This window comes from Orcinus orca, chromosome 2 (genome assembly GCF_937001465.1).
Source record: "Orcinus orca chromosome 2, mOrcOrc1.1, whole genome shotgun sequence".
NCBI classification, from domain to species: Eukaryota; Metazoa; Chordata; class Mammalia; order Artiodactyla; family Delphinidae; genus Orcinus; species Orcinus orca.
In genome coordinates this window covers 123,465,514-123,481,940 of record NC_064560.1, presented here as the reverse complement: position 1 = coordinate 123,481,940, position 16,427 = coordinate 123,465,514, and the positions used below count along the sequence as shown (strand labels likewise).

Below are 16,427 nucleotides of genomic sequence, written 5' to 3'. Positions count from 1 at the left end.
AGATGGTTAGCCTTACTGTTAAATCACTAAAAATGCCAAATAGTGAAAAAACATTTTACCTATCATATTGGCCAACATTTTGAAAATTGATAATACTCAGAGTGGGTGAGGGAACAGGAAAACTGTGACTCTCAAGTACTTGGCAGCAGTATAAATTGATGACGCCTGTTAGAAACAATTTGACAATATTTATCAGAATGTAAAATGGACATGCTCTTTGAACCATATCTATAAGTCTATAGAAATACTATATTTCTATCCTATAGAAATACAATAGGATATTTCTATCCTATAGAAATGCAACCTCAAGTGACCTCAGGAATGATCTGAATATATACTGAAGTCTTGGACGGGACTTTTTAGCTGACTGAACTCCCACTGAGTCTGTTTATTAAGTCTAATGTGTTGTTTTCCTCCGTGTTTTGTTTTGTTTTTGTTTTTGTTTTTTTTTAGTCACTTTGCATATTGGACTTAAGAATATTTTAAAATATGTATTCTACTCTTTGTGGGCTTTTTAATCCCTTTTTTACTTCTGATTCTTTTTCTTGTAATTTGTTTGGTAGTGTCCTCCACTTCCTAAGTTAGAAGTTTTACACGCCACAGGCACCCTTGTTCTGTTGTGCTTTGCAGATACTGCAGCTTTTACAAATTGAAGGTCTGTGGCAACCCTGTGTCGAGCAAGTCTATTGGTGCCATTTTCGTTTCATGTCCAATTTTGGTAATTCTCACAATATTTCAAACTTTTTCATTATTATTATATTCGTTATGGTGATCTGCGACCAGTGATCTTTGATGTAACTACTGTCATTGTTTTGGGACACCATAACCACGCCCATATAAGATGGGGAACTGAATCAATGTTGGGTGTGTTCTGACTGCTCCACCAACCAGCCATTCCCCCATCTCTCTCCCTCTCCTCAGACCTCCCTCTTCCCTAAGACTCAACAATATTGAAATTAGGCCAATTAAGAACCCCACAATGTCCTCTAAGTGTTCAAGTGAAAGGAAGATTCACACATCTCTCACTTTAAATCAGGAGCTAGAAATGATTAAGCTTACTGAGGAAGGCATGTCGAAAGCCGAGATATGCCCAAAGCTAAGGCCTTTTGCACCAGTTAGCCAAGTTGCGAATGCAAAGGAAAAATTTTTGGAGGAAATTAAAAGTGCTATTCCAGTGAACACACAGATGATAAGAGAGTGAAACGGTGAAAGTTTTAGTGGTCTAGCTAGATCAAATCAGCTGCAGCATTCCCTTAAGCCAAAGCCTAATCCAGAGCAAGGCCCTACCTCTCATCAATTCTATGAAGGCTGAGAGAGGTGGGAACGCTGCAGAAGAAGAGTTTGAAGCTGGCAGGGGTTGGTTCATGAAGGTTAAGGAAAGAAGCCATCTCTATAAAGTAAAAGTGCAAGGTGAAGCAGCAAGTTATCCAGAAGATCTAGCTAAGATGATTCATAAAGGTGGCTACACTAAACAGATTTCTAGTGTAGCTGAAACAGCCTTCTGTTGGAAGAAGATCCCATCTAGGACTTTCATAGCTCGAGAAGGAGAAGTCAAAGCCTGGCTTCAAAGCTTCAAAGGACAGGCTGACTCTCTCGTTAGGGGCTAATGCATCTGGTGACTTGAAGTTGAAGCCAGTGCTTATTCACCATTCCAGAAATCCTAGGGCCCTTAAGAATTGTGCTAATTCTACTCTTCCTGTGCTCTATAAATGGAACAACAAAGCCTGGATCACAGCACATCTGTTTACAACATGGTTAACTGAATATTATAAGCCCACGTTTGGGACCTACTGCTCAGGAAAAAGATTCCTTTCAAAATATTACTGCTCATGGACAGTGCACCTGGTCACCCAAGAGCTCCGATGGAAATGTACAATGAGATTCATGTTGTTTTCAGGCCTGCTAACACAACATCCATTCTGCAACCCATGCATCAAGGAGTGATGTTGACTTTCAAGTCTTATTCTTTAAGGAATACATTTTGTAAGGCTATAGCTGCCATAGATAGTGATTCCTCTGATGGAAATGGGAAAAGTCAATTGAAAACCTTCTGGAAAGGATTCACCATTCTAGATGCTATTAAGAACATTGGTGACTCATGCTAAGAGGTCAAAATATCAACATGAGCAGGAGTTTGTAAGAAGTTGATTTCAACCCTCATGGATGACTTTGAGGAGATCACTGCAGATGTGGTGGAAATTGCAGGAGAACTAGAATTAGAAATGGAGCCTGAAGAGGTGACTGAATTGCTGCAATCTCATGATAAAACTTGAACAGATGAGGAGTTGCTTCTTCTGGATGAGCAAAGAAAGTGGTTTCTTGAGATGGAGTCTACTCCTGGTGAAGATGCTGTGAAGACTGTTGAGATGGCAACAAAGGATTTACAGTATGACACAAACTTAGTTGCCAAAGTAGCAGCGTGGTGTGAGAGGATTGACTCCAATTTTGAAAGAAGTTCTACTCTGGGTAAAGTGCTATCAGCCAGCACTGCCGGCTGCAGAGAAGTTGTCTGTGAAAAGAAGAGTCAATGGATGTGGCAGACTTCATTCCTGTCTTATTTTAAGGAATTGCCACAGCCACCCCAGTCTTCAGCAGCTACCACCATGACCGGTCAGAAGCCATCAGCACTGAGGCAAGACCCTCCACCAACAAAAAGATTACCACCTGCTGAAGGGCTCAAGTGATAGCAGTTTTTGGTAATAAACTATTTTTAATTAAGGTATATACATTGCTTTTTTAGACATAATACTCTTGTACATTTATTAGACTACAGCATAGTGTAAACATAATTTTTATATGCACTGGGAAGCAAAAAATCTGTGTGACTCACTTTATTGTGATATTCACTTTATTGCAGTGATCTGGAACGAAACCTGCCATATCTCCGAGGTATGCCTGTTGTACAGTGTGCAAAACAGGATGGTACTGGTATAAAGTCAGACATAGACCAAGAGAACAGAGGAGAGGGCTCAGAAATAAACCCACATGAATGTGGTCAAATGATCATCAACAAGAGTGCCAAGACTACAAAATGGGGAGAGGATAGTCTCTTCAACAAATGGTGCAGGGAAAACTGGATATCCAAATGCAGAAGAATGAAATTGGACGGTTATCTTTCAGCATAAACAAAAATCAATTCAAAGTAGATTCAAGACTTAAATGTAAGATCTGAACGTGTAAAATTCCTGTGAGAAAACACGAGAAAAGCTTCATAACATTGGTCTTGCTAGTTATTTCCTGGAAATGACACCAAACCACAGGCAACAAAAGCAAAAATAGACAAGTGGAACTATATCAAATTAAGAAGCATCTACACAGCAAAAGAAACAGTCAACAGAATGAAAAGGATATATATGGAATGGGAGAAAATATTTGCAAACCGTATGTCTGATAAAGGGTTAATATCTCAAAATATGTAAGAAACTCCTACAACTCAGTTTTTATAAACCTGATTTAAAAATGGGCAAGGAAAAAAAAATGGGCAAGGACATGTATAGACATTTCTCCAAAGAAGACCTACAAATGGCCAACAGGTATATGAAAGGATGTTCAACATCACTAACATCAGGGAAATGCAAATCAAAACCACACCTAGCAGGATGGCTGTTATCAAAAACAAAAATGTAATAAGTGTGGGTAAAGATGCTGAGAAATTAGAAAAATAGAACTACCACATTGTCCAGCAACCAACTTCTAGGTATTTATCCAAAAGAATTGAAAACAAGATCTCAAAGAGATATTTGCACTCCCCTGTTCACTGCAGCATTATTCACAGTAGCTAAGAAGTAGAAATAAGCTAAATGTTCATTGATGGATATATTTATATATATGCACACACATACAATACGCACATATATATACACACACAATGGAATACATATATACGCATATGTATATGCACACATATATATATATATACACACACACAAACACAATGGAATGTTATTCAGCCTTAGGAAGGAGATTCTATCACATGCTACAACATGTATGAACCTCGAAGATGTTATTCTGAGTGAAATCGGCCAGTCACAAAAGGACAAATACTTCATGATTCTGTTTACTTGAGGTATCTAAAGCAGTCAAACTTGTAGAAGCAGAAAGCTGTCCAGGGGCTAGGGGGAGAAGGAAATGGAGTACAGCTGTTCAAGGGGTCTAGAGTGTCCATCATGTAGGATGAAAAACTTGTAGACGTCTGCTGTACAACAGTGTGCATATAGTTGACAGTGATGTACTGTACATTTAAAATGTTGTTAATATGGTAGATTTCATGTTTTCCTTTCTCTCTCTCTCTCTCTCTCTCTCTCTTTTTTTTTTACTGTAGTTAAATAAAAATACTAAACCTTTCAGTCATGAAAACAAAAGAAACGACGAGGGCTTAGGGCATATATCCATTCCGTGTCCATTGTGTTCCTACCATTTTAGCTGGTTTTGAGAAACCTGGTGTTATTCCACAGTTGAAGAGAGACTCTTTTTAAAGGTCTAGTTAGAGGTAGACAGAGAATTTGACACAAATAGGGAAGAGAATACAAATGCTCTGACTTGAGCACTGCCTACCCCCTTTTTAGGAAGCAGCACCGCATTTCAGGAAACTCTTAAGGTTTCAGTCCAGCCGAAGGTAACAGACACTTTCTTTCCAAACGCTTGCCGTGCCAGGTTATTAAACAGAATTGCAAGGATGGTAACATCCTTTCCGCAGGGCAGCCTGGTTGAACAATGAAGTGGGGATGGATTTGCTTGTTTTTATTTTTTTAATTTTTATTTTAAATTGGAGTAGAGTTGATTTACAATATTGTGTTAGTATCAGGTGTACAGCAAAGTGATTCAGTTATACATACACATATATCCATTCTTTTTCAGATTCTTTTCCCATATAGGTTATTACGGAATAGTGAGTAGAGGTCCCTGTTCTATACAGTAGGTCCCTGTTGGTTATCTATTTTATATATAGTAGTGTGTATATGTTAATCCCAAGCTCCTAATTTATCCCTCCCCCCAACCTTTCCCCTTTGGTGACCGTAAGTTTGTTTCCGAAGTCTGTGAGTCCATGTCTGTTTTGTAAATAAGTTCATTTGTATCATTTTAGATTCTACATGTAAGCGATATATGTTGTCTTTCTCTGTCTGACTTACTTCACTTAGTATGGTAATTAATCTCTAGGTCCATCCATGTTGCTGCAAATGGTAGAGTTTCATTCTTTTTTATGGCTGAGTAATATTCCATTGTGTATATGTACCACGTCTTCTTCATCCATTCCTCTGTCAGTGGACACTTAGGTTGCTTCCATGTCTTGGCTACTGTGAATAGTGCTGCAGTGAACATTGGGGTGTATGTATCTCTTCGAGGTATGGTTTTCTCCAGATATATGCCCAGGAGTGGGGTTGCTGGGCCATATGGTAGTTCTATTTTTAGTTTTTTTTTTTTAAGGAACCTCCATACTGTTCTCTATAGTGGCTGTACCAATTCACATTCCTACCAGCAGTGTAAGAGGGTTCCCTTTTCTCCACACCTTGTCCAGCATTTACTGTTTGTACACTTTTTGGTGATGGCTACTTGCTTTTATCCAATGACAGACAGAACCTCAATCTCAATTTCAGTCCCTCCCTCTCTCTCTGTTCTCTTGTGGTTACTCTCTTGCTTTCTTTTAATTAGCTGTTAGAAAACCTTGAATTTGAACCTTGTTTTTCCCGTAGGTAGCATGTGTTACCCAGGGTTTTCAGAACCCTAACTGGATAGCATGGTGAATATTGGTTTGAAGACATTTTTGCAACCCAGTTGTCCTCTTGTCATAAATTTGATTCCTGTGCCTGTCTCCTTGACATTGATGTGTATGCCACGACCAAGCTTGTATCTCAGTCACTATCTTGGTCTTTTAAGGATAAATCTAGTCAATTCCCAAAGCTTTTCTTATTTTGAATTTGCTTTGCAGTTAGTTCAAGTCATGGTTTTATTCGCCTTTTTAGTTCTTCTCAGCAATTTTAAATCATTAAAGTCTACAAAATTTATGACGTCAAGGGCATGAGTCCAGAGCAGTGCCAGGCATGTAACAGATGCACAGCAGATATTTGTTAATGAATGAATGCATGTCTGAATATTTACACGAAGCTTCGGTAGGTTTTTCTTAATTTTGTATTGGACTTTAACAATCGTTTCACTTTAAATTTGTGTTCTCTAAGAAAAAGCCAGAAATTGCATCTTTTAAGAAGATATTTGATATACATAATATCTTGTTCCTTTGCATTCGTGTAAAAAATAAATAAAAGTACCAAGTACCTTCTTTATTTCTTTTAAAAACTGCAATTCTGTATCCTCCAAGAATCTGTCCTTAAGGCTAATGTTGAAATGATTAAACACATTAGGCTGAAAATCAGATTTTCCTTTTATCTTGATGAAAGCTTAGTGTTTACTGTACTTTCGGCCTAACAGTAAGATAAGAGTAGCCATGCTGAGCAGAGAAAGATAAAGGGCTGGCGATCATTGATTCAGCATCAATCAATAGGTAATTAGACAGTTGGACAAATAGACAGTCTTGGTTGGAGCAAGCTCCCGTTATCCCTTATTGTTCAACCAGCAAGCAACTCAGCTAGTTAGTATCAATATAAATGTAGGTGTTACTGTTTAATCTTCACTACATTTTTGGTAAGTTTGTGTATACATAGGTGGGAGAGGAAGCATAGCTCTTTAGTTTGTATTTTACCCAGAAAAGTGCATTAAAAACATAAGGTTTGGTGATGTTTTGTGCGTATTTCCTATTGATTTTTGTAGCCCTGCCACAGGAGAGAAAAAAAAGGTAATTTTTTTTCTCCTAGTGGCCACTGTGCAATACATTCTTTGGGGCTGATTTGGTTTAGAGAGAGACAAAACTGCTATGAGTTCTCCATGGAATATTCATAGGGGTTGAAATTATTGGCAGTGAGGTATTTGGAGTTTCTAAAAGGATTATAAAAGTTTCTGTATACATACATTATTATAAAAGACCACTTCTAAATAATTTCAAATTAAATCTGTATGTACAAAGTATTATTTATATTAATCATAGCACAAATACAAAGCAACCTAACCCTCCTGACTAGAGCAATTTTATTTAAATAATAAGTCTGTGTCAGGAACTGTTTTAGGTGCTTTGCCTATATTATGCCATTTAATTTCTAGAATAAATGTACAAACTAAGTACAGTCAGCCCTACTTCACGAAAAAGTTGAATTCCTAGAGGTTAAGTCGCTTTTCCGAGGCCATATCACTGGTAAACAGCGGAGTCGAGATCTCAATGATATTTCCCCTAAACCACTCAGCAGATGATCCTGCACTATAGCCAGGGAGGCTGGAGGCTGTGAAGTGTCTTACGAAGTCCAACGTGGAAACAGGCCAAGGATAAGTGGAAAAGTTGGATAAAAACTTGTACATGTGTTGCAATTACAACTTAGTTAAGATGGGTTTGAATAAAAAAGATTTGAGTGCTCGTATTAGATTGGTGGAATTTGGGGTGGTGTTTTTCCTTTATTTTCTAAAATATCTATACTTGTGGATAAGTTATATTCAAATTAAAGTATTAAAATAGAGTGACTGTAGCATCAGTTTAGTTTACCAGACTGTCTAAAACCATGAAGGTTTTTGGTATGCTTCTGAAAGATTGGTGGTTTGAGCTTGTGTTAATTTTTTAAAATTCCAGATCATCAAGTTATTGGATGGAAAACGATCTCAAACTGTGGGAATCTTGATATCTAGTTTGCATTTAGAAATGAAGGATATCCAGCAGGGTAAGTCTTATTCATCATTTTTTTCCAACTTTAAAATTTTCCAGCTTTTATTGTGAAAAATGTCAAACATATACAAAATTAGAATGCCACGGTGAATCCCTGTACCGAGCTACAGAACCATTAATCCACTCTTGTTTTATCTAAAGCACCCTCCTTCCATTAGATTACTATGAAGCAACTCTCAGACATTTTATAATTCATCCTTTAAAATGGTAACACACCACGAAAAGATATGGATACTTGAAGCATAACTCCAGTGCCATCAGCATGCATTTAAAAACATTTGCAATAATTTCTCAATGTCATCAAGTACGTAGTTCTAATATCACTGATTGTCTGTAAATTCGTCCATTCATTTACAGTTAGTTTGAATGAGGACCCAAACAGATTTCACGCATTGCCTTAGATGTGTCCATCTCTCAGGGGTTTCTTTTTCTTTTTTTTTTTGGCTGCGTTGGGTCTTTGTTGCTGCGCACCGACTTTTCTCTAGTTGCGGTGAGTGGGGGCTCCTCTTCGTTGAGGTGCGTGAGCTTCTCATTGTGGTGGCTTCTCTTGTTTCGGAGCATGGGCTCTAGGCACACGGGCTTCAGTAGTTGCAGCACACGGGCTTCAGTAGTTGCAGCACATGGGCTCAGTAGTTGCAGCACACAGGTCCTAGAGCTCACGGGCTTCAGTAGTTGTGGTGCGTGGGCTCAGTAGTTGCAGCGCACAGGCTCTAGAGCACAGGCTCAGTAGTTGTGGCACACGGGCTTAGTTGCTCTGCAGCATGTGGGATTTTCCCAGACCAGTGATCGAACCCGTGTCCCCTGCATTGGCAGGCAGATTCTTAACCACTGCACCACCAGGGAAGTCCCCTCTCAGGGGTTTCTTTTGACCTAGAGGTTTCTATCCTCTATTTTTGTTTTTTTTTCATAATTTTTTTTTTTTGAAGAAGCCAGTTTCTTCAAAAAAGAAGAATATCCTGTGGAATTTCCCACATTTTAGATTTTGCTGTTTGCGTTGCCTGGGTTCTTATTACGTTCTTCTGTCCCCTGTGGTTCTGTCCCCTGTTAGTTTGATCTAGAGAGTTAATCTGAGTGACGGAAGAGTACTTCACAGATGCTATTGTGTACTCTATCAAGAGGTACATAATATCTGGTGTGTCTCTATGATGTTGGTGGGCACTAATGATCTTTGCCTAGATTCATTATTTCATTAGAAGTTTGCCGAATAATGATCTCCTAATTCCCTCATTTCTTCTTCATTAGCAGGAATGCTTCTATGGAGAAACACTCTCCTTCTTAACTCAGTTATGTCACTGTTCCTTAATCCTCTATTCTTTTTCAAATGACGCGATTTCAACTTGGTTTCCTTTGGCTCAGTTTGAAATAAGACATTTAGAGAGGGAATTTTACTTGTATATATTTTTCTTAGGCCCTAGAAAAGTAAACCCAAAAATCTGATGTTTTTGAAATCCGCGTCTTGCATGAAGACGACGCTCCCCCTTTCTCAGTCATCAGTTAAATGTAAATCTTCATTTTGACATGTCACTGATAATATTTTCTGAGTGGTAATACAATCTCTCCTAGATGGTTTCAGTAGAATTTAGCTTGGGTGTAACAGGAGACACTCTGAAACCACACTTCCTTTCAGGTCTTAGTTGGTGTTGCCTCAAAGTTATTTTATTCTGAGACACAGCAGAAGACCCGTAGGTCTCGAACTGAAAGGCACTTAAGAAACTTTCATACATTATTTTTCCTCTGAAAAAAGCTTTGTTAAGGGCTTAAAATTTTTGCTTTATTACAAACTTTTAAAATTCCACATAAAACTAAACATATCCTGAGTCAGATGACAGTCACAGAGTATTCAAATAAGCTTGTCTGTTTTTAATATTTAAGCTTAATAGTAGAACTGAATACCTGAGTGTGAATATTAAACCTCAGACAGTGTTGCACTAGTTGATTTGAGTTTGGGGCAGAGGGTGGCTGGCAAGGTCTACCATCCAAATTAGAAAAGGATTCTTCAGTGGCTTTAGATATTAGATCTTCTAGAATGGAATTTCTGAAATTCACACAGAAAACTGTGGTGCTGACGCAAATGAAAAATGAAAAAATAAAACCAAAAAAATATCGGCAGGGAAGTTTATAATCTTTTGTCAAGGCGAGTCACTTTTTTGAAGCAATCATTGAAATAGAAAGGAAGTTTTCAGGTATAGTGGCAGAGTCTTGTCCTAAACCACGGTACTGTTTATAAGCCTGGTAAAAATCAACCATGCTTGGTTTCGTCACCGTGACAGGTGGCACTGTGGATATGAGCTTTTACGATGTCAACAGCACCTCGGACTTTACTCATTTCTTTCTAGTCACGTCCTGTTGTAGTACACATCAGATTGCCATACGGATCAGACTCATTCCGGCCATGTGCTATTCCAGTTACCATCTCAGGACTGTAAACCTTCTTCCCATGGCACTCCAACCTTGTTGGGTTGAATGTTCATGGTGACTTGAATAAGAGATTGGTTCACCGAGACCTTTTCCGATATTCTCCTCTGGACAAGAACATGTTTATATGAAGTAGACGTGACCTTACATTTTGAGCACTGGAAATGTTGATTGTAGCATCACAGACTTCTAGGACTCATGGACACCATTTTAATTCTTTCTCTTGCTTCAGGGCATCTCTTATCCACCACAGAGTTGGCTCCTAAGTTAAAAAAAATTATCTCCATTTCATGTCTTCATTTAGTAATGCATTCCAGATGAATATAGCAGTATAACTCGAGCTTAATTTCTCTTTAGAATCATTTGACTGACACTGGCATCTGAAGGTCACTTAGGAGCCCGGGCTGTGTCAGGTACATTTCATTCTGAATCCATGTCTGGTCGTGAATGGAATGCACTTGGCCTTGTGTTGTCATCCTGATGAAAGGACTCCCTGTGCTGACCTTGACCTAAACGTTTGTTTTAACGTAAGAGGGGTAGCTGTCGTGAGATCTGACTGGGGCAGGCCAGCTGGCGGCCAGTTAAGGTCATACAGCATGTCACCCATGGTGAGGTGACCACGGTTGGGAGACGGTTCTTCAGCCTTCTGGTCATACATTCATCTTTGTCAGTGTGCAGAGGTAACTTGCACTTTAGTGCAAACTTACACGGAGCTGATGTATAAACCGGAAAGCTAGTATATTCACTCAGAGAAGATCAGAGAATTTTCCGTTGTCATGACAAAAATGTTTATCATATCTGTTCATCGTTATGTCCATGTCACTTGTCTCTCCTTGGCATTAGATATTTGCTTATGCCCTTTTCCCTTTTGCTGGTCGCCTTGAAAATAGTTTTGGGTGTTTCAGCCCACAGTCACCTCCCACAGATGGATAATCCAGTTTTTACTTGTTCAGCTCTTAAAAAGCAACCTTATTTTCTTCATTTGTAAGATGGGCACTTCTCTGTTGTCCATTAGACACTGCATATAATGTATATTCAAAGTGGAATTTGGGGGCTCGGTACCTCAAGGTCTTAACTGATAGCAAATAGTAGAGCCAGTGCTTGTTCCTTTATGACATGTAGCATTTCTTTGCTCAGAATTTCTCTGATAATTAAGCATCATTTACCAATAACTGGGCTAATGTATCATGTGTAAATGTCATTCAGTAAGTGATTTTTGATTTTAATTTGATTTTAAATAGACTAAACCTTAGACTAGATGAAATCAGAATGTCATGAATTCCATTCCAGTGCACTTGGCCAAAACTTCTTCATCCTTCTTTCCCTCCCTCCCTCCCTATTCCTTCCTTCCCACCCTCCCTCAGTAAACATGTACCGAATGCCAGTTCTGTTTCAGACACTATGACTGCCACAACACGTAAGATCCAGACTCTCACATTCTCAAGAGTTCACAGGATGGTGGGAGAGATGTACAAAGGATCACGAGATCACAGTATAGAGTTTCCTGTGAAATAACAGAGAGCAACATATTGGCTCCTCCTGTCAAACTTAAGATGAGTCTTAGAGGATGAAATGGCGGTCGTCACAGAGAAGGAGCTTTTCCAGCTGAGGAAAGAAGCCATGTGGAAAGAGGCACAGCTAGAGTGTATACGTTACATGTGAATGTGGCTCGTTTCAGGGCAAAGTGCTGGAAAGGCAAGTAACATCCAGACCAGGAAGGGCCCTGAGTATCATCAGACGAAACTTGAACATTATCCCATCAGTAACAGGGAGACAGAATCTCACATTGAAAAGGGGCAGTGCTGTGATCTGATTTTGAGTGCAGAGATATCTCTGAGGCCATTGGAGACTGGCCCCCAAGCCCTTTCATGCTCTGGCCACAGCCATACCTCCTCCTTCACTTGGCTGTGTTCCCTTCCTCTCTCCCTGCACTCTAGCCACAGTGGTCCTCTGGTTCCTTAAACAGGCCAAGTGCTTTCCTTCCTCTGTGTCTTTGAAGGTACAGCACGCTTTTCCACCCCGCTCTTTATAGCTTTGCTTCTTTTCTTTGCTGGGGTTCAGCCACGCACCTCAAAGAGGCCCTCCCAGATCCTCTTCCCTAAGTTAAGTCACCCTAAGTTAATTCTCTTATATTCTGCACAGCAGCTAATATTTTATTTGTTCCCCTACTTCTCACTTACATCCACCACCAGAATATAAGCTCCAAGAGGGAGACTGCTCACTGATGTGTCCCTAGCACTTTGTTGTGCCGGGCACCTAGGTGACGATTGTCCAGGGTCTCTTGAATGACTAAACAGAAATAGTCCTGAAGGTGGCTAGATCTGTTAGAAAGGGGCGGTGATTGTTGACATAATAAATGACGAAGGCCAGAACTAAGCTTATGTCTGTGAAAACGTAGAGGAGACCGTATACCAGGGATATTTGGAGAGAGGATTGCTACGGTTAGTCCCCTGAGATTCACACAGTGATGGAGAAGTCTTACATGTACCTTGGATTGCTGGTTTCAACAAGAATGTGAATAATGGTGCCAAAAACATAAAATGGAAATACAGGGGAGAAAGCAAAAAGGGTAGAAGCAAAAAGGTCAATTCTGTTTTGGCTGATTGAGTCTGAGATGACTGGCGATATTTCAGCAAAAGTTTTCAATGAGCCTCTGAAAATTCTAGCCTGACGCTAAGTAGATAGGGCTGAGTTAGAGACAGAACATCCCCCCCAAAGGTAGCCACCCTCATCTGTTTCTCTCTACCCAGATGTTGTGGAACATCTTGTGGGAGAAAGCCAAATCCCTGTACTGACTGAAGTTGAAAAGCACTGCGTGACTAAAGGCAAGACCTTTGTTGTGGAGGAAGAATAGTTTCAGGACACTGGTCATAATACCACTGCACTTGTATTTGGTGCAGGAGAGATTCCAAATAAGTGATTTACTTCTTGCTGGTTTTCCATCTGCTAAACTGGATGACTTATATTTAAAAGCATTTGGCATCCTTGGACACAGTGACTGCCTACATGATCGCAAATTAGTGTTTTCATTCCACGTTAGTGATTTCCTCTTATTCTTTTCCCAGGGGAGATGGAAAATTGCTGTTGACTATTCTTGATATAAACCTCCGTATGCACTGCAACAGACTAAGTGCCAGAAGCCTCCTGGCATCTATTTGGAATTTCCCGTACACTCAGAATTCATATTTATAATATTTAATCTAACATGAAAATAAAACATTTTTCACTTTATTTCCTACTAGTCCAGAATCTCAGTTTGGGGGTTCAGCTGCATCAAAGACTATCTTTCTGTTTAGAAATCTCAAATCAAAATGTAAGAGGATTTCAGTTAGTTGTATGCCCAGAGTCTAAAACCCAGATCTGAGAATACCCACTGGACTTTGCTCCCTTTTGCCTAATAATTTCTGGAAATCTCTGTCAAGGTTTATGCCAATTGTCTAACACATAATGAATTTCACCAGGCATCTGAAGTTCACCATGAATTGTCTAGGACTTTCCTGAGGAATATTCTAATTCTAGCCTGGAAGACCTATACTCAAAGGCCAAAATTTTTATCGTGCACCCCTGCCAGTAAAAAGTTTTAGAGCATGCTCCTCAAGATATGTTTTTAAGAAATTGTACATCATGTCAATGTGTGACAGAACTAATATTCACATTATAAAATGTATGCAAAGGTATAAATTAAAACGAGATTAATCTTTCTAGATATCTTACTGATTTTGATGGCTTTAAGCTCTCAACAGCTAATATCTCAAGGCTCAGTATATAAATAGAGTGAGGCTTATTATTAAAAATTGTGGACTTAAACCCACATTTCAAACAGTCTGTGGATAAATTCTGTTATAATTTATGGAGGTCAACATCTTGGCAAATCCGATTCAACTGTCCTTGCTTCTAATTCATTCCACCACTGATGAAGCACTCGTCCTAGCAATCAGAGCCTCTGCTCTGCCATTTTTCTTACCGTTGTTGGATTATCTTCAGTCCGGGGTTTCTCCGCAGGAATCTTTTAAGCCAACTTGTTTATTTTGTCAAGTTTAGTTAAAGCCAGATTTTAGAATCAGAAAACGTTATTTAATTGCCCTCTCACCATCGCCACCAAATGCCGGTATGTTGAAAGTAAGAGGACAAGTTGAGGAAGGCATGTGTGAAGGAGTTTACCCACCAAAGGTGACAGGTGGTCACGACCTACTGTCATACCAAAGGAAGGTGACAGGTGGTCACGACCTACTGTCATACCAAAGGAAGGCGCCAGGGTCAAGCAACTCATTAAGCCCTGGCGGTATAAACAGTAGTTCTAACGCTACTGTATTTCCTTTCCCAGCTTTCTCTTTCTCCCACCAAGTCTAAAACACCTGAGCAGCAGGGTTCCCACCCACCTCTCTCTGAACCCCTGTGCATTCCTTCACTCTCAGAGCCGAATCCAGAAAGCAGAGGGTGGCATTTCTTTGTACTTTACCTTGAGGCAACTGACTGAGACCATCCAATCTGCCTGGAATGTAATTTTGGCTTAAAAGAACCAGAACTAATGGAAGAACAGAAGCAGCTTAACCCAAACTGTTTCTCATTCCACTGCCCTACAGAGAATAGAGGGGACGAAGGAGGGGAAGTTCTGTGAATTCTTCGCCTGTGCCCTTCTTTGAGGTTTGAACCATGGACAATTTTAATTGCACCTATAAAATGGCACCTTGCGGCAGAGTACATGCCTGGGCTTAGGCAAGAATTGGGATTTTTGCTTCATAAGATTGAGTGATTTGGAGCTTTGGGACCAGATCAGATGTGTCCCTTTTGGGATTGTCATTTCTTTCACCTGCCAGCCAGCTCCTGTTTACTGTGTCATTTACACTTGCCTCCTGTTTCCATCAAAGCTCGAGTAAAGGTCTGTACCAACTAACACGACACACTAGCAAGCATTTGGCAATGTAGATAAGATCGTAAAATATATTCCCCCTCTAGTTGCTATTCTTTATGTGTCTGGAGGCAACTTTTGTTTGTGTTTCTTCATTCTCTGTGCCTTTGCTTCCCTTTTTAGTTGGTTCTGCCATGCAGTATAAAATTGCAATTATTAATATCTTTTCAAGAAAATTGGACTTTATATTACTGTAGATTTTCTTCTAAGATGATGCCTTTTCAAGTTCCGGGTTCCTTTTTCCTTTTTTTAGAAATTCTTTTTTTTGCCATGGGAACCACAGTATTGATTATTGTCAATAACTGTGAATAGTTAACAAAGATTGAGGTATATATTAAGATAGCGTACTAGAATCGAATTAAGTATTAGCAATAATTAAATAATGGTGAGGTTATGGATTGTACAATAGACGACATCTTCGTGGCATGGGCTGTCTGTGGTTCCCGCTGGGAGACTGCTGATTGGTGTAAAAAGCGTGTGACACCATTCAGAGGCAAAGGTTTCCGTATGGACTGTTGTGGGTAGTTGGTTCACTGATTTTTTTTTTTTAAGGTGGTGAGAATTTTAGGTGGATTGAGTATTTCTAGTCTAACACTTCTAAAGGCTAAAAGAAGTACAGTCATAGTTGCGTCATTGGTTATGGAACTGAGCTTGGGAAATCATGCTTTGTAACTTCCTGCCTTAGTTTCATTACCTATAAAACTTAGGACAGCAGTAGCAGCCACCTCATATGATTAAATGTAGAACCCTTAGAGCAATGCCTGGCTCACAGGAAGCTCCCGATAAAGGCTAGCTTCATTCATCTCCAGTCTCCAGTATCTTCATATTCACCTCCAATATCTTCATATTCATCTCCAGTATGGGCTGCCTACTTTCCCACCCTCTGGTGGAGCGCACAGAAGATGCCTTTAAGCTGCTTAATAATTGCTGCCCTCAGCATTTCATCTGGATACGTGCATGGAATGAGGCTTGGCCCGTACCTGTGTCTGCACAGGTGTGCCTGGTGCCAATCGGAGGAGGAACATGGTGGTCAGTAGGGAAAGAGTGAGGTGAGTTGAGGAAGGGCTATAGGAGAGCTATGACCCTCGTGAAGAGACTTGCGTACAGAGCATTCAGGAGGGCATGTTCTGTGCAGCTCTCGTCCTGGCCTCTGTGTGGTTCTTCCACCCTCCACGCTCCTCTCTGCCCAGCCCCCTTCTTTTCACCTCTTGCCCAGTTTCATCACAAGCTTGGTCTTCATTCTCAGTGACGGCCTCGTTGTTGGGAGGTGAGGCTGTGGGGAGATATTCCTGCTCTGCCTTCCCTCAGCTTTCAGATTGTACCACAGCCTCCTTCCTTCCATGA

General features: G+C 40.0%; 1 protein-coding gene across 2 annotated transcripts in view; it reads left to right on the top strand.

The window, feature by feature from the left end:
- FMN1 (formin 1) overlaps positions 1-16,427 on the top strand; it is a 424,285-nt gene that overhangs the window by 243,158 nt on the left and 164,700 nt on the right. For both annotated transcript variants that reach the window (XM_012534548.3, XM_004274037.3), the window contains one exon: positions 7,667-7,754. In XM_012534548.3, coding sequence (XP_012390002.2) covers positions 7,667-7,754 — 88 coding nt within the window. The remainder of the gene's footprint in view (positions 1-7,666; positions 7,755-16,427) is intronic.